This window comes from Carcharodon carcharias, chromosome 6, assembly GCF_017639515.1.
Source record: "Carcharodon carcharias isolate sCarCar2 chromosome 6, sCarCar2.pri, whole genome shotgun sequence".
NCBI lineage: Eukaryota > Metazoa > Chordata > Chondrichthyes > Lamniformes > Lamnidae > Carcharodon > Carcharodon carcharias.
In genome coordinates, this window is record NC_054472.1 from 118,131,131 (window position 1) to 118,150,297 (window position 19,167).

General features: G+C 40.8%; 1 protein-coding gene across 3 annotated transcripts in view; it reads right to left on the reverse strand.

Annotated features, from left to right (window-relative positions):
- trappc9 (trafficking protein particle complex subunit 9) overlaps nucleotides 1-19,167 on the reverse strand; it is a 956,085-nt gene that overhangs the window by 287,022 nt on the left and 649,896 nt on the right. Inside the window, exon 22 of one of the 3 annotated variants that reach the window (XM_041189164.1) lies at nucleotides 8,573-8,613. The exons of the other annotated variants lie outside the window; for them this stretch is intronic. Coding sequence (XP_041045098.1) covers nucleotides 8,606-8,613 — 8 coding nt within the window. The 3' untranslated portion in view covers nucleotides 8,573-8,605. Of the gene's footprint in view, nucleotides 1-8,572; nucleotides 8,614-19,167 lie in introns of those variants that run through there. 3 annotated transcript variants of the gene reach the window in all.

A 19,167-nucleotide genomic window follows, 5' to 3' on the forward strand; every position in this document is an offset into this window, starting at 1 on the left:
GAGGGAGTGGGATCTCTTTTATTTGTGGTACAACCCAGAGTTGACACGCAGTTCTCACGAAGTACTTGCTAAACACTCAGTCGCACTGGTGGTGGAGTGTCGGGAGGGGTGGGAATGGGGGGGGGGGGGGGGGGGGGGGATGTTCTTCCTGCTGCTGAACAGGTGCTCAGCCATGTGTAATTAAAACATGGTGTTAGCTGGCAACACTGGCCCTGGTCATGACATGCCTACTCCACATACTTCTCATAGACACTCGCTATGCATGTGCATAGATGCCCTCACCAATATGGCATCTTTCACCGATTTCATTGTACTTTCAATAGTGCACGCCAATATTTATTTACTAGAAGAAAAAGGAAAACCATACATGGTATCCAGGAATTTATCATTTTGGTTATCATTATTTCACTCTGACAATAGTTTGTCCAAACTCCTCCAAATGATCCTCCCCCCACACCCCCCCCCCCCCCACCCCCCCCCCACACACACACACAAAAAGACTTAGCCCTCGATCAAATTATTCTAGCTTGCTAGGGGATGTATTCTGCAATGTCTTTGATTAACTCAATGGACATTTGCATGTTTTTAATTTAAAAATCCATCCACTAATGAAAAGCTTTCAATACTGCATGTAGCCACATCAAATCCCAAATAGCAGTGCAGTAAAAAGGGGAAAGGTTTGATATCGGAATTACTCAAGTGCTTCACTGAGCTTAGTTCAATGGGGCATTTATTGGGAAACCATTTTAGGAATCATTTCAATGAATTTTCAACATGTCAATAGAACATTCATTTGTTTTGACATGAGTGTTTAAAAATAGGCAGAAATTGACAGAGTTATTACTCTGCTGTCTTGCAAGTTCTGCAGTTTATGGACAGCTCTGGTTCAATCAAGAAAAAGCAGAGCTATTAAATGAGGTAAAAATAGTAACAATCAATAAGTTAATTTGGCAACCTAAGTAACAGAATTGCACAGGCAACAATTATTCCATAGATGAAACATTCTATGTCTGCAAGAATTGCTGCAAATCGTTCTTACTGTAGAACATTTCTGAATCTGGTCCAAATTACAATCTAATTCATAAATTCTTCCTTCAAGAGATGTGTTTGTGCAAATTGCATGTAGAAGAATGACTTTAAACATCTGGTACCTTAACACATTTCTTTAAAATGAATTTTAAACACAAAATGACACATTTCACACCTGTAAATAGTAATATCCATTACTAAACATTTCAAATAAAGGTTTAAAAAGTACCATATGTACTCGTGTAATAGTTGAATTTTTGAGACCAATTTTTAGGTCAAAACTCATGGAGTTAACTTTTACATGGATAATGTTTTCGAGGAGTTGACATGCATGGTTGATTTGGGCCCAAGCGAAATCCGAAAAGGCTATTGCAGTGGAATAAAGTAAAAACCAACAACGCTAAATAATTCATATTAATTATTAACATTTATTTACAACATCGGGTTCAGGTGCACACACTGTAAAATTTTCATTTCCGACTGAGGACTAAATTATGCTGGTTCAGGAATTTTGTGCACTACCTGGCATTGGCCTTTAACTCTGGAAACATGTTCTCGCTTCTCTGAGGGTGTAGCATTGGAAGACTTGTGGGTAATTAACCTTCAACTAGCGTTGGAAAGTGCTGGCCTGCAGAATTAGAAGCAATAAGTACTTACTAAGCGGTTTTGAAAATAACGTTGACACTTCCATTCACTGGAGCTGCTTGGGGCCTGCATCGAAAAACTCCTTGCAGGCCCCAGCGAAGTCCAGCTTCAGTGTATTCAAGGAGGCCATGTTCCCTTTTTTACAGCACTAGCTGCCATAAAGCAGGTAAGTTTAAAGGGCCAGGGAAATTGCCAGGCCTGGGGAAGGTAAGTGCATAAGATTTGGGGGTTGGGAGTGTCTGAGGGTGGGGGGGGGTGGGGGGTCGGTCAGAGGCCTGTTGGAGGGCAGGAATTCTGGGGCAGGGTTGGGGGTGGTTTGGGAGTACTTCCGGGCATAGGGGGTGGCAGGTCCGGGGGTTGGGTGGGGGGGGGTGGGGGGGTTTATCAGGAGTCCAGGGGAGGGGGAGGGGGCTTTGAGGGATGTCTGTGGCCAGGAGGGTCCGAGGTCCGGAGGGTCTTTGGTCAGGGGGGTGACCAAGGTCCACGGGAGTCATGGTGGGGCTCCCAGATCAGAGGAAGTCAGTTGGAGATCCAGGGGGTCTGAGGTGCGGGGGTGGAGGTTGGTTGGAGGTCCTTGGGGGATTTTGTGGGGTGTCTGAGGTCCAGGAGGTTTGGGCGGGGGGCTACAAGCTCTAGAGAAGCTGCGTAGGAGTCTGAGTTCCGGGGGCATTGGAGGTCGGTGGGGGTACGTGGTGTCAGATATCAGGGTGGTGGAGGACGTCAGAGGTCAGGGGGAGTGGATAGGAGGTGTCGCGGGTTGGGGGAGTCTCTGGGTTCGGTCTGGGTCTTTGCAGTAGTTACTCAGAAGTAGGAGAGGTTTTAATTCTTCTAACGTTTTCTGGGTAACTGGCAGAACTATCCAAAGTTTGCAATTAAATCGTATTTTCGGAAGGTTCCCAGTGCAGTGCAATTGTCCAGAGGAAGTGTGCACTTCTGGGCAATTGCCATGCGAAGCCTTATCTGGGAACTTCCCAGAGGGATTCCCCAGCGCATCTTTGGGGTATCCCCCTAAGTCTGACACTGGGGAGAGCGGAAGATATGAGCCACCATTTTGCTGATGCTTGTTAATCTATTCTGCCACCTTTTTCTCCAGTTTAAATTTGAGCTGTGTATATGTCATTCTTTCTCAAAGGCATTGTGATAGACTACACGGTACACATTAATATTGCCAATTGGCTGGAGGTTGCCACTAGAAGTGACAGAGGGAAAATCTAAGAGAGGGAGCAGGAGCAGGAACTGGATGGGGGGGCGGGGGGATCCAAGAGCACAGCACGCATCTGGCTGTCACTTCTTTACTCTTTGCAGTAACTGTAGGTATAACCTCTCCTGCCATTTATCAGGGGTCATGTGTTGTTCTGGCTCCGACCAATGAGCTCTCTTGTAATAAAGTTTATCTGTTTCTTATTGAAACCTGTCTGCTCCGTCGAGTCATTACATTTGACAACGAGGGTAAAATAGCTTCAACGCTGCACCATGCCTTGTTACCATGAGTACATTGAATCTTAAGAAAAAGAAAAGACCACTCACCAGTCATGCCACATTTTGGCAGAATCAATCCTTATGATGCGAGTATGGAAGACTGGAGCCAGTATGTAGAATGCCTTGGATTTGAGAGTCTTTTGCAAGTACTTCCCCGATCGGTGGTACACCTAGATGTTCTGGTCACAGGATCAACCAAGACCGAGCACTTGGTCAACCTGGAGGAGGTGCTAAGTAGGTTCATGTAAGCCAGCATACAGTTAAAGAAGGAAAAATGTACATTTCAAGTGCCTGAAGTTACTTACCTGGGTCACAGGGTGGATGCCATGGATTTGCATTCGGTAGAAGAGAAAGTTTGGGCAATAAAAGATGCACTCTCATCATCCAATGTAGCCAAACTCAAGTCCTTCTTAAGTATGATCAACTACTATTGCCACTTCTTACCTAACTTATCAATTGTGTTGGCATCATTACATGTAATTAAAAATAGAATTATTGTTGATCATGGAATTCACAACAGGAAGAAGCCTCGGTTAAAGTAAAGAAACCGTTGCATTTGTCACGTTTATTGCTTTACTACGGCCCATTGAAATAGCTGGTGATGCCTCTCCTTATAGTGTAGGAGCCATGTTATCACATAGAATGGAAAATGGATCAGAAAGGCCCATTGGCTATGTCTCGAGAACCCTTTCCACAGCCGAGAAGGCTTATTCCTACCTGGAAAAGTAAGGTTTGTTGGTGGTATTCGGAGTGCAAAAATTCCACCAGTACCTACATGGACAACATTTAACCATTGTGTCGGACCATAAACCATTAATGGATTTATACAGTGAGGATAAGGCCATTCCGCCAATAGCATCAGCAAAAGTAAAACGTTGGGCTTTGATATTATCTGCGTATGAATATACCTTTATGGACCATCCTGGCTTACACATTGCAAATGCAGATGCACTCAGTCGTCTCCCGTTATCAGATAGCATTGTACATGCAAAAACTCAGCAGGTCTGGCAGCATTGGCGGAGAAGAAAAGAGTTGACGTTTCGAGTCCTCATGACCCTTCGACAGAACTAGCTATGGAGACATGCCCGATGTCTCCACAGAGTTGCCTAACTCAGAACTGCCATTTTCTAATGATGTGTCTCGTGCTGCAGTTTCAGATCCGGTTGATCCTGTTGAGGAGCCTAAAGTGGCAAAGCTACGCCGCTCTAGCTGTATAAGGGAGCACCTCAGAGACTTGACGTTTAATCACCTGAAGTTGCATATATGTATTTGTTGTTGGATATTCAAATATTTTCCTGTAAATAGAGATTTTAAAGAAAAAAATAAAGGGAATGCAGTAACTGTAGGTATAGCCTCTCCTCTCGTCTATCAGGATGTCACATGATGTTCTGGGAGGCTCTGACCAGTGAGCCCTAAGTGTGGGCATCACGGCGACTGGGGCTTCCTGACAAGAGTCCTAATTGAGCATGTAGCATCTTAAAAGCTCTCTGTAATAAAGTTTATCTGTTTCTTGTTAAAACCTGTCTGCCCCGTCGAGTTACTACACTCTTGCCCACTCCATTCTCAATGGTAGCCCAACTGTGGGCCAGCTCTGTGTCGCAGATCCCCTGGAAGGACTCTGCAGACCCCAGTTTGAGAATTACAGGTTTACTGCCATAAACGAAATTGATACTTATAAACCTGCTGCTGCAAAACTTTCTTCATTTGAAGTTGGGTATGCTAGATCATTTATGCCTTGAAATAGTGTTAGCATACAAAAGAGCCAAAGCTAAACTGGAATTAGTCATAGAATTGGAAACGAGTATTTCCAAATTTTGCATGTAAAAAGTAAAATGTAATTTTAAGGAGGGTGATTATTAAGTCTTAAAAAGGACAAAATCCTCATGAACCACATTTCAAATGCCAGCTCCACAATCTTATAGTGCAATTTTAATAACATGATGTAGAAGTGCGTTTTCAATGTTTTATCCCTGCAGTATAATTTGTTTCCCAAAGGTCCAAAATAAAATAGCTAATAAATTGCATTACCACACCCACCATTAGAAATGTTTTAGTTCATAAACTTTGAAATTCACCTTATACAAGAATCTGCTTATGATTTTTTTAAAAATTTTACTTTTATTAGGAACTCTTTTTGCAAGAATAACAGCTGAAGTAAATTTGAATATAAGGGCACATTTTAAAAAACTGGAATATAGTGAGCAGTTGGCAAAAACTTCAGACATGAATAACAGCAAAATGCATTTCTTTAGCATTGTTAAATCTATGAGATGCTCAATGGAATTTTACAAAAGAGGGAGGAGTTCATCAGTCACTAAATTGTCCTTTGGGGGTTCAGGAAAGTGACAGAAAAGGAAGGTGTGATGGAAGTAGTTGTTTTGAAGAGCCTATTGCATGTGGGAGTAGCTATGGGATGGCAGGCTTTAGGAAGGGTATTCCAGATTGATTAGCAGTGATACAGAACCATCCAAGTATACCATCCATCTTTTTTAGAGGGGCTGTAGATACAAGGCAGAATGTAATTGACTGTTTAAAGAGAGTATTGCTGACATTTCGTCAAAGCTTTTCATCTTGCACTCATTAGGACAATCTCAAGAATATCAATGTCAGGGGAAGCAACAATATTTGTATTCTTGCTATTGTCCTGATGAGTGCAAGACAAAAAGCTTTGACAAAATGTCTTTTTTCAGCAATACTCAAGTTCTGTACTACTCAATAACTATTTGCTTAAATAGAGTTATTCATGAGATCCATGGCTTAAAAAACCTCAATGCTTTAAGAAACTCAGACGAAAAAGTCAATGGGCAGAATTTTGCCCTTGATGGGCGGGCAGGCCCCACCAGCTCGGCAGCAGGCGGGCAGCCGATTGCTGCCGCCGAAACAGGCCTTGCCGCCATTTTGAGTGGGTGGGCCACCCGACGGGTGCAGGGGAGAGGGATTCCCCAACTGTCAAAGAGCGCACAGCTCCCTAAGACTAAGTGCTGTCTCAGGGAGAGCGCTGAAAGTTTAATAAACTTCAAAAATAGAAAAATAAAAAAATTATTAACATGTCCCCCTTATGTGACAATGTCACACAAAATGGGACATGTTAATAAATATTACATAAAGTTTATTAAAGTTTTTTAAAACAGACATGAAACCTCATCCCGCCAGTGGATGAGGTTTCATGTTTTTTCAGAAGCCCGCTGGGGCTCCTGGCCTGCCCGCCAGCCTTAAGGGTGGACAGGCAGGGCCTTTAATTGGCTTAATTATCCTGTCACTGGCCTCAATAAGCCATTGACAGCTCGGCGGGCGGACAGCTGATTTCGCTATCCGCCTGCCTTCCTGAATATTTAAATGGGGTGAGATGACGTCGGGGGTTCCTCCCGACGTCATCCCGCATCAATTTTGCGTCGACGAGTGGATCCTGCGCCCAACTCACCGACGGAAAAATTCTGGCCAATGAGTGGATTAGTATCAAGTTTGAAAAATGCATTTGTAAAATTATAAAAATGTGTCAAATTATGAGGAGCCTCAATAGAGTAAACAGAAAGACATATTTCTGTTAGGAGAGAGGTCAATAACCAAAGTCCATAGACTTAAGGTAAATGGTAGAAAGACTAGAGGAGAATTGACAAGTTTTTTTTCACCTAGAGTGTGGAGGTGATCTGGTACTCACTAGATGCTGAAACCCTCAGAGCATTGTAAAAATACTTGGATATGTACTTGGGATGCCATAAGCTTAAGGATTACAGACCAAGAGCTGGAAGGTGGACAGATAGGCCAAATGGCCTCCTTCTGGGCATCACACTTTTCCATGTTTTCTATGTTAAGCTAGGTCAAGTTATTTACTATATAACCTTCAATAATAGCACCTTCTCTTGACAGCATAGTCAAGCTACATATCTATATTGGTCCAGAAATTGCTGCAATGGTGCATCTTGCAGTGAGTACCCTTAACTGGACTTTCACCCCACCGTTTACATTGTACTAGCTTTATACCACATATTGCTGGAAAGTTGAAACAATTTTGGTACACCAATGTCTATGTCACATCTTTGACCTCATTTTGCCCAATGGCCTATTTCTTTAGCCAAAGAGAAGGAATGGCTTGAAGGACAAAACAAAGTGAACAACTGAAAAGGAAATAGGATGAATTGGAAGAAAATTTGAGACAGAAGGACGGAGAGAGAGAAGTGAGAGTAGATTGAGAGAAAAAGAAACAGAAAAGTAAGAAAAAATAAAAAGAGCATGTAGAAGAGAATATTATAACACAGGTGTGTTTGGGAATTATTATAATGTCCTCAAGAAGTTGTGTGAATGAGAATAGGTGTGCAAAATTTACAAACATTCTTAACCCATGAAGTACAGAACCAACAGCCCTGTCCATCATAATCAGGAAAAATGGAACATGCAGTGGATGTGTCATTGCACTACTCCCTTTGGACATAAGAATTGCTAGATGACAAGCTACCAAGGACCATCTCGTTGGGCTTCGACCATGTTGGTAGTCATCGGATACAATTAATGGAGCTGTTGACTAATTACAGCCATTAGTTTACAACAAACAGTAACTTTGGGAATTTATGTAATCACAAGCATATTACATTGACCACATCATGTCCCAAACTGTAAAAGGCTATTTCCTGAAAGAAATGTACCTAATATGCATTTGAGTGCTGGAACAGGCTTGCATCCTGAAAATTATTTCTTTCTGATACCAGTAAGAGTGAGAATGGCACTGGTACAAAAATGCTGTCAAGGCAACTAAAATGTTTAAATAAACCTCTAGGAACAATTCATGACCTGCTGGAGTGAAACTCCACAGCTTCATTGTTTGCTTTCTGGATCTTCAAGGTTGAGTGCCCTGTCAGGACCATAACTCACGTAATTAATATGATTCTTATGGTATGAATTATCATAGCTGCAGGGAAATTAATTAACACAGTAAAGTGAGCAATTTCATGATACAGAGTGAATTACAATCAGGAGGTTCACAGTGAGATGCTTTTTTAAAATATTTCATCCAGGCTAATGTTAGAATGGTGCAAATCACCCAGCAATTTGTGAAGACTCGGAACTCATTTGTATCTTTTCTTCACTGTAAGTTGCTGGATTTTTAAAAAATTAATAATGGTGAGCACTGTTAATGTATTATTATTTTTCTAGTAATTTCTGGCCTATATATTGGGGCTCAGCATGTTGGCACTCAAAAGCACTGTTCCACTTGTTAGCTCTTTCTTATTAATACCAACTATTTTATTAGATTCACATGACAGAAGTGACAGTGTATAATTGCTTAAATCATAGAAAGAGTAAGGCAGAGAGTTGTGGTATTGCCAGTTTCTTTTTCTTCAGCTTTCCAAAGAACCACAATGTTTGTATATTCTAGATTGAGCATCACCAGAGTTGTTTATTTGAAGGTCTTGAATGTGAATAAAGGTATCTTGCAATCGTTTCCATCAATCCACTTTCAAAAAGCTTATTCAGAAAAAAAAATTGAAAATACTGACTAACATCAAAAGCCGTTGAAGCTTTATTTGCGTAACAAACTATTAATTTGAGGTCGCAACCCATAATTAATTCTAAGCAACTCATTTTTTACAATATGCATTTGTTATCTTGTTTTGCACCTTTACTACAACACGCTACAATAACTGTTCGCAAGAAAAATAAAATTACATACTTAAAAAGGATAGGGTCATCTGATTTGGTCAGTGATCAGGGACTGCAGGGTGCGACTGCAAGTGAGGCAGGTAAGAGGACTGAGAAGGAATAAGTGGAGGAGCCTCAGTCCTTGCAATTGTCCAACAGGTTTGTGGTTCTTGCAATTTAGATGGATGAGGGCGGGTCTGCAAAGTGGATAAGTAAACTGACCATGGCACTGTGGTACAGGAAGCCATTCAAGCAGGGCAGGGGGAGTAAATCGGGATGATGGTAACAGGGACAGTATAGTCATGGGAATAGACACAGCTTTTTGCAACCAAGAGCATGAGTCCAGAAGGCTGTATTGCCGGCTTGGTGCAAAGTTTGGGACATCTGCTCTGGGCTGGAGAGGAACTTGTAGTGGGAAAGGGAGGATCCAGTTGTCATGGTTCACGTGGGTACCAACAATATAGATAGGGCTAGGAAAGAGATTCTGCTTAGGGATTATGAGCAGCTGGGGGCTAAATTAAAACACAGAACCTTAGCCACAAGCTACCTGAGCCATGAGCAAACTGGCATAGGTTAAATAAGATTAAAGAGATGTAGACCGGGCTCAAAGGCTGATGTGGGAAAAATGGGTTTTGGTTCATGGGGCACTGGCACTAGTACTGGGAGCTGTATCATTGCGGCTGGCTTCACCTAAATGGTGCTGGGACCAATGATCTAGTGGGTCGTATAACTAAGGCGGTAGAGAGGGCTTTAAACTAAATACTGGGAGGAAAGGGATCATGTGAGAAGAGATGTAGTAAATCAAAGGGCAACAAGATAAGAGAGCAGGGTAGCGATTTAAGTAATGATAACCGAGTGTGGAAGGAAGGGACAGGAAATACAAACTTAAGGTTGCACTAGCAAATAAGGCCAGTGATTGCAAAACAGTAAAAAGACAAGGGTTAATGATGTTGCATGCAGCATTCATAACAGAATGGATTAATTGCTAGCAAAGATAGAAATAAATATTTATGACCTGACAGCCATTACAGAGACATGGTTGCAGGGTGACCAAGGCTGGGACCTGAATATTGAAGAGTATTTGAAAAGATAGAAAGCTATGAAAAGGTGCCAGGGTAGTTCTGTTAATTAAGAATGTTATGAGTGCAGGAGTGAGAGGTGACCTTAGCTCCAGAGAGCAAGGTATAGAATCAGTTTGGGTAGAGATAGAGATTTGGGTAGAGATAGGAAATAGGAAAGGTAAGAGGTCACACGTGGAAGTGGTTTACAGGCCCTAAACAGTAATTACACTATAGGACAGAGCGTACAGGAAGAAGTAAATGGGGCGGAATAGAAAGATACTGCAATAATCATGGGTGACTTCAATCTACTTGCAGATTGGAAGAATCAGAGTGGCAAAGATAGCCTGGAAGATGAGTTCATAGAGTGTATTGAGATAATTTCTCAGAGCAGTACATTCAAGACCCAACCAGGTAGCACGGTATACTAGACTTGGGCAATGAGCAATGAGACAGGATGAATCAATAACCTCATAGTAAAGGGGTCTCTAAGTGACAGTGATCATAACATGAAATTAAAGATAGTATCAAATTGAAAGATACACTGTACAAATCTGCAAAGATTAATGATAAATCACAAGATTGGTCAGATTTTAAGAACCGGCAAAGAATGACTAAAGAAATAATAAACAGTGACAAAGTAGAGTATGAGAGAAAGCTAGCTAGTAATATAAATATAAATAGTAAAAGTTTCCACAAGTATTTAAATACGAAAACTATAACTAAAGCTAGCATTGATCCTCTAGAGAGCGAGCCTAGGGAATTGATAATGGAAAACAAGGAAATGGCAGAGGCGTTGAGCAGGTATTTTGTGTCTGTCTTCACTGTAGAAGACTTAGAAAACTTCCCAAAGATAATTGAAAATCAAAAGGTGAACAGGAGGGGAAACAAGCAAATGGCAAAGGCTTTGAACAAATATTTTATATCTGTCTTCATGGTCGAAGGCACAAAAGGCATCCCAAGAACAGAAGAATATCAAGAGTCAAAAAAGCAGGAAGAACTTAAAACAATCATCATCACCAGGGAAAAGTCCTGGGAAAACTATTAAACTGACCATCAATTTGACAAGTTCCCCAGGACCAGGTGGCCTGCACCTTAGGGTCTTAAAAAAATGGCTGCAGAGTTGGTGAAGACATTGGTTGTAATCTTCAAAAAATTTCTCAAATTCTGGAAGGATCCAAGCGGTTTGAAAACTAGCTAAAGTCACACCTTTATTCAAGAAAGCGGGGAGACAGAAAGCAGGAAACTATAGGCCAGTTAACCTAATATTTGTTATAGGGAAATTGTTACAATCCATTCTTAAGGAGATTATAACACGATAATTAGAAAATCACAACGTAATTAGACAGAGTCAACATTGGCTTTGTGAAAGGGAAATCATGTTTATCCAATTAGAGTATTTTGAGGAAGTAACAAGCAAGGTGGATAAAGGGGAACCTCTAGCTGGTGTACCTGGATTTCTAAAAGGCATTTGATAAGGTGCCATATCAAAGGCGCTTGGAACAATGTAACATTTTTAAGCTGAATATATATATATTTCTGTGTAAAGAAAGGTAAAATGGTTTCAGTTTCATTTTTGGTTGTTTATGGGTCTTGGTGTCTAGAAGTCTGGGTGGACCTACGTGTTTCAGGGTGTGAAGACAGGGATTTTAAGCTCTCTGAGATAAGAAATCCTACAAGGCTACCGGGAGACTGAGTTTAGGGAATTCACGTTTGTTCTGCAGTTGAAGAAATAATGAGTTTAAAGTGTGGTTTTGGGTGTCTTGGGGAGAAATGCTAGTTGGGTGAGAACCATTAAGTGAATGCTCAACAATCTACTGAAAGAAAATCATTTGCACGTGTGCCAGTCCCAAGCAAGGAGTTTTTATGTTAAGCTAGTGATAACTCTTCATTGGTTTGTGTGTCTGTAAAGATATTGCTAGGGAAAGGAAATTTGGAAATTGAATCATCTTCTTGTGTTTGTATTGATGTCTTTCCAAGCTTTTGGTCTGGTGTAATGTAGTTCATTTTTCTTGTTTTAATAAATATTTTATTCTTTGTATTAAAAATTCATCAGCAGACTCCTGTGAATTTGTTCCATAACTTTCCTCCACAGTTTCTAAAATAAAGTTAAGATCCATCAAGACAGGTTTCACTCTGGGGTCTGACTTGTCCAGTATTAACAGCTGGTAAGAGGATAGTGTGTTTAACTGGTAAGAGACTAATATGTTACCCCCTACACAAGATAAGGACATGGTGTAAGGGATAACATATTAGCATGGATAAAGGATTGGTTAGCTAGCAGGAAGCAAAGGTAAAATGAGTCTTTTACAAGATGGCAAGCGGTAACTAGTGGAGCATTAAGGGATCAGTGCTGGGGCCTCAATTATTTACGATCTAAACCAATGTCATGGATGAAAGGACCAAATGAATGGTAGCGAAATATGTAGATGACACCAAGGTAGGTAGGAAAGTGAAGGTCGAGAGTCTGCAAAAAGATATTAAGAAGTTAAATCAGTGGGCAAAATTTAGCAGATGGAGTATAAGGTGGGAAAATGTGAACTTGTCCATTTTGGCAGGAAGAACAGAAAAGCAGGGCACTATTTAAATGGAGAGAGATTGCAAAACTTGGTGGTACAGAGAGATCTAGGTGTCCTTGTACATGAATCACAAAAATATTAGCATACAGGTATAGCAAATGATTAGGAATGTTGGTGTTTATTGCAAAGGGAATGGAATATAAAAGTAGGGAAGTTTTACTGCAGCTGTACAGGGCCTTGATGAGGCCACATCTGGAGTACCTCAAACAGTTTTGGTCTCCTTATTTGAAAAAATATATAATTGCATTAGAGAGAGTTCAGAGAATGTTCACTCAACTCATTCCTGAGGTGAAGAGCTTATCTTATCTCTGGAAATGTTGTCAACTGTGATGAGGCTAGTCTTGAACTTCAAAGGGACAGAGACATGTTGGTGGATTGGGCAGCACGTGGCAGATGAAGTTCAATGCAGAGAAGTGTGAGGTGATTCATTTTGGCAGGAAGAATATGGAAAGACAGCACAAAATAAGAGAAGTTCAAAAGTGCAGGAACAGAGGGATCACAGTGTATATATACATAAGTCGTTGAAAATGGAAGGGCATGTTGAAAGAGCAGTTAATAAAGCATATAGTATCTTAGGCTTTATTAATAGGAGCATTGAGTACAAGAGTGAGGAGGTCATGAACTTGTATAAGACATTAATTAGGCTTCATCTAGAGTGCTGCATCCAGTTCTGGGCGCCATACTTGAGGAAGGAAGTGAAGGCATTGGAGAGAGTACAGAGGAGATTCACAAGAATGATTCTGGGGATAAAGAACTGTAGCTATGAGGACAGTTTGGAGAGGTTGGGACTGTTTTCCTCAGAGAAAGAAGGCTGATAGGAGTCTTGATAGAGGTATTCAAGATCCTGAGGGTTATGAACAGGATAATTAGTGAGAAACTGTTCTCACTGAAAAGAACATCAAGAACAAGAGGGCAAAGATTCAAAATAATTGGCAAAAGGAATATAGAGGACAATTGGAGTCTGGAATGAACCTCCTGAGAGGATGATGGAGGCAGGTTCGATCGAGGTATTCAACAGGTAATTGGATTGCTATCCGGGGAGAAAGAGTGTGCAAGATTACGAGGGTAAGGTAGGGGAGTGGGACTGGGTAGAATGTTCTTTCAGAGAGCCAGTGCAGCCTCGATGGGATGAATGGCCTGCTTCTGCACTGTAAAGATTCTGTGATCTTAATGAAGAAAGGTTGGGTCCTTGCCCTTGGAATTTAGAAGGATGAGAGGTGATCTTATTGAACATATAAGATTCTGAAGGGGCTTGATAGGGTGGATGCCAGGAGGATTTTTCCTCTCCTGATGGGAGACTAGCACTAAGGGACATAGTTTAAAAATAAGAGGTATCCCTTTCAAGACAGAGATGAGGAGAATGTTTTTCTCTCAGAGGGTCATTAGTGTGTGAACTTCTCTTCCCCACAAAGGAGTGGAAATTAGGTGATTGAGTTTATTCAAGGCTGAGTTAGGTTTTTGATAGGCAAGGGAGTCAAGGTTTATAGGGGGCAGACAGGAAGATGGAGTTGGGACCACAACCAGGTCAGCCATGATATAATTGAATGGTGGAACAGACTCAAAAGGTTGAGTGGTCCATTCCTGCTCCTAAATCATATGTCATTAAGTAAAAAGGAATGTGCTACTGTTATTTATTTTGTATATTTCTATTCTAATAAACTTCAACGGAACGATCGTTCATTCAATGGAATGAACCATCACCCGTTGCCATTCAATCACTGAAGCCCCACTATCAACATCCAAGGGTTACCATTGACCAGAAACTGAACTGGACCAGCCATATAAATACTGGGGCTACAAGAACAGGTCAGGGGCTGGGAATTCTGCAGAGGGTAACTCACCTCCTGACTCCCCAAAGCCTGTCTGCCACCTACAAGGCACAAGTCAGGAGTGTGGTGAAATGCTCTCCACATGCCAGATGAGGGCAGCTCCAACAACACTCAAGAAGCATGACACCATCCAGGACAAAGCAGCCTGTTTGATTGACACCCCATCCATAAACATTCACTCCCTCCACCACCTTCAACATTCATTCTGTCCATCACCAACTCTCAGTGGCAGCAGTGTGTACTATCTACATGATGCACTACAGCAACTCACCAAGGCTCCTTTGAGAGCACCTTCCAAACCTATGACCCTCTACTACCTAGAAGGAATGGGCAGCAGGTACATGGGAATACCACCACCTGCAAGTTCCCCTCCAAGTCACACACCATCCTGACTTAGAACTATATCACCGTTACTCCATTGTCACTGGGTCAAAATCCTGGAACTCCTTTCCTAACAGCATTGCGAGTGCAGCTACACCACATGGACTGCAGCAGCTCAAGAAGATGGCTCACCATCACCTTCTCAAAGGCAATTGGGAATGGGCAATAAATAGTAACACCCACATCACATGAAATAATTTTTTTTAAAAGTGTTCTGGTTCCAATTTATATCCTTGCAGTGCTGCAGCCACTAACATTTTCATTCCACCACAAGCTTTGCATTCTGGAATCTTGTGCAGCAATGCTTCCAGGGGTGGAATGTTGACTGTAATGCCCCATTATATTATGAACTTTCAGTCAATCCATTTAAATCTTGATTGCAACAGGCTATTAAAATGGCTGCTGCAAATCATGTGACCTTTGGCATTTGAGCTACACAAGCCAATTCTCAAGCAAACACCTGATTAAAAATGGACATTCACAGCTCTTGGGGATTCCAAAAAAACTCTGTTGAAGAATGGACCAACACAAAAGAGCTACAGGATTTCCAGCCTGCCTGTGTCTGCTTCATATTCGACAAAGGAGATATTGAAACTCGGCTTGTTTATGATAACTTTACCCATCCAAACCATACTATAAATCTCAAAGTTTTAAACAACAATGCAGGATGTTGGAATCAACATACACACCACTCCTTTTTTTCGGAAAAAGGACTCTGAACTTGTAAGAGTCACATGATGAGGGAGCCTTGTTGTTGTCTACTTTTAAAATCAGTTAGTAGCTGCTTGCAGACCGTTACATCAAAATCATAACTAGCTGCAAGTAATTCAATCAGCCAAGCTAATTCAATACCTTGTAAGCAGGAGATCCAAATGGGAGAAGGACTTCCCCAAATGTTCCAACTTCAAGTTCACCTGAGAACTAATCTCCTAGAAATTCGACTGCAAGAAGCCTCACAGCCTGCTGAGAATCCTTCGCTTTACAAGACCCATGCTTCAACTTTAAAGCATCAAAACCATCCAAGAAACTACGATCTGCCATGTGGGAGCTGGAGATCATAAACCAGAGACTGAGATTGTAAACCTTAACATTATATTACTTTCAACCGTATCTAATCCTTGTAGGTGTGAGAGATGTCACATGTAATTCCGGGTAAGAATCACAGAATTGTTAGTGTCTTATATAAATTCAGCATAACCTCCTTGCTCTTGGACTCTATGCCCCTATTAATAAAGCCCAGGATACCAGCTGCTTTATTAGTTGCTCTCACAAACTTCACAATTTAAAGTTTATTGACTTTTCAAAGTACAGGTTTTGAGGGGCATATGCCCAGTAGCATGCTACTGAACTGCTGAAACAGACATGTGAAACGAATCGTCAGTTGGATCAGCAAGAATCAGTATGGATCTGAAAAAGGACCCGTAAAGGGTGGGGCAGGCCTGACTAAGCTGATCGAATTTTTTGAAGAGTTGAATGAAGTATACTGGACAGGGAAATGTCAATGGATATTATTTAAATGGACATTTAATAAGGCATTTGATAAAGTCCTTCATAAGAGACTGTTTAGCTAAATTTGAAGCCAATGGAATTGAAGTCAAATTATTGACTTGGTTAGGAAATTAGCTCAGCGTCAGGAGGTAAGCAAACAGGGAAAGTGGGAAGATAATCTAATGTGACTAGCAGGGGCCTGCAAAGATCTGACTTGGTGCCTCAACTATTCATCCTCATGTATTAATGATTCAGGTGATGGGATAGAAAGCCAAGTTTGCTGATGATACAAGACGTGCAGCACTGATGGAAGCATAAAATTACAAGGAGATATTAATAAATTAAGTGAATTGTTAAAACTATGGTAAGCAACTAAACGAGGAAGAGGCTCCTCAAATATCCCCATCCTTAATAATGGGGGAGCCCAGAACATCAGTACAAAAGACAAGATTTACAGATATCTTCAGTTAGAAGTGCTGACTGGATGATCCAACCTGGCTTCCTCCTGAGGTCCCCAGCTTCACAGATGCCAGTCTTCAGCCAATTTAATTCATTCCACGTGATATCAAAAAACGGCTGAAAACACAGGCTAAAGGCTTTGGGCCTGGATAACATTTCAGCAGTAGTACTTAAGACATGTTCTCCAGACCTAGCCGCATCCCTAACCAAGCTGTTCCAGTACAGCCTGACAATGTGGAAAATCACACAGTTATATCCTGTCCACAAAAAGCAGGACAAATCCAAACAGTCTAATTACCAACCATCAATCCACTCAATCATCAGCAAAGTGATGGAAGGTGGTGTTGACAATGCTATCAAGTGGCACTTACAGAGAAATAACCTGCTCACCGACACTCTGTTTGATTTCTGCCAGGGCCACTAGGCTCCTGACCTCATTACAGCCTTGGTCCAAACATGGACAAAAGGGCTCAACTCCAGAAGTGAGGTGAGTGTGACTGCCTTTGACATCAAGGCAGCATTTAACCGAGTGTGCCATCAAGGAGCCCTAGCAAAACTGAAGTCATATGATGCTAGATCAACTGTTAATTTGAATTTGAAGTTTGATAGATTTCTGTTAACTACACGTATTGAGGGATAAGGAGCAAAAGCAGGTATTATAGAGCTGGTTGCAGATCAGCCATGACCTCACTGAATGGCGGAACAGGTTCAAGGGGTTAAGTGGCTTACTCAAATTCCAAATCTATGTTGAATGAGCTGATCTCAGTTTAGATGCCATTTGGGGTACTACAATGCTATTCTGAGTTAGGGAGGGGAAATTTGTGAGGACTTTTGATCATTATTGCCAGATGAGGACAGGTTTGAGCTTGCTTTTACTCTTGAGGCTGAATATGCTACCCACAATTCCTGTCAAAACACAGTGGTGAATGCATTTGAGAAAAGTACATGAGGGTAGCTGGCATCCTGTAGAACCAGATCCCTAAAACAGTCAATGCCTTCAGGAGGGAAAGAGAGGAGAGGGAGAAAAAGATGTTATAAAAGTAGTGCTATTTAAAAAAAAAGCGCTAAGCAATATCTTAACAGAATTTTCTATTTCAAGTAACAAAACCTGTGCATCCATGAAATTAACAGTTGCAGCACTAATCGCTAAGGCATTGTACTTTAAAAACAGAACAATATTTCAGAGTGCTGATACCATATTTTCATTTAAATTGTTAAGATAGTGTGTGAACGCATTTCATTTTAAAACTGGGACATATGCCTTGAGATGTATCAAATTTTTATTTAATACATAATTATCATATTTTAACTGTGCCACAGGGAAACTTAAAAACAATGAAGATAAAATATTAGCAAGCATTTTGAATATTTGAGTAAAAAAGTAAACACCTGCAGTTTATCATATGGCTCATATGTTTTACAATATTCATTTATGCAGATGCTGCCAACTAAAGTGGAAACAGTCACAACTGGAAAATACATGGCTAACATCTGCAGTAAGCCTCTGTAACAGAACACAGGTGCCAAGGTCCATTCCTGCTCCAGAAAACCAATTTCCTAGATCTAGTCCCTATTTAAGGAGCTGACAATTATAGATTTTTAAAAAAAATCATCTTTTATGGAGTTGATTAGTATTCCTATTGTCATCATTGACACCTCTGCCAAGGATTAATGGGTCCCTTTCAGGATTGAAGTTATGCAAACTGTCTATGTAGTCAGACTCAGTCCCCTAACTGAAAAGCATATGAACCATCCAAAACTGGCTCCAATTCATCTCTTCTAACATTAAACTTATGTACACTCGTTTGGTTGTCTTATGCAAATACAAATAGTCCTGACTAATTCTCAAAATGCTAAACCTTACAACTTTGGATACCTCAATCATATTTCCTTCTGTCTTCTCTTTTCTAATGAGAACAGTAGCAGATTCTGAGTCCCCATATGTTTGATTCTTCGAACCCCTATCATTATCGTATTTCTTTTCTGTGGTGTAAGTTTCTTCCCATTCCTTTATTTAGATTAATCAGTCTTTTTCAGCAATTTTCTATACATTCTGTAATATCCCTCTGACTCTCCCTTGTCCTTAAATGCACTATTTTACATTCATCTGCATTAAGCTGCAGCTGCCAAATGCCTTTCCATTTCAAAAAAACAATGAAGGTCCTCCTGCAGCTATTATTAATCCTTCATACTAATTGCTATTTTGGTGTCAACTGAGAATTTTGCAACCATTTATGAAAATGTTGCAAAACACTGAGCCTGAAATTCACTTATCATACCTCTTATCACATCAAACCAGAATACTTCCCAATCACACTAAGATAAAAGCAAAAAGCTGCGGATGCTGGAAATCCAAAACAAAAAATAAAAATACCTGGAAAACCAGCTTATATTTCACCTCTCTTCTATTTTTCCTTAGTTCTGCTGAAGAGTCATACGGACTCGAAATGTTAACTGTGTTCCTCTCCGCGGATGCTGTCAGACCTGCTGAGTTTTTCCAGGTATTTTTATATTTTTTTTACTTCCCAATCACAGTTTGCCATTTCAATCCATTTTAGCGTACTCCCAACTAAATTAAGTCTGATA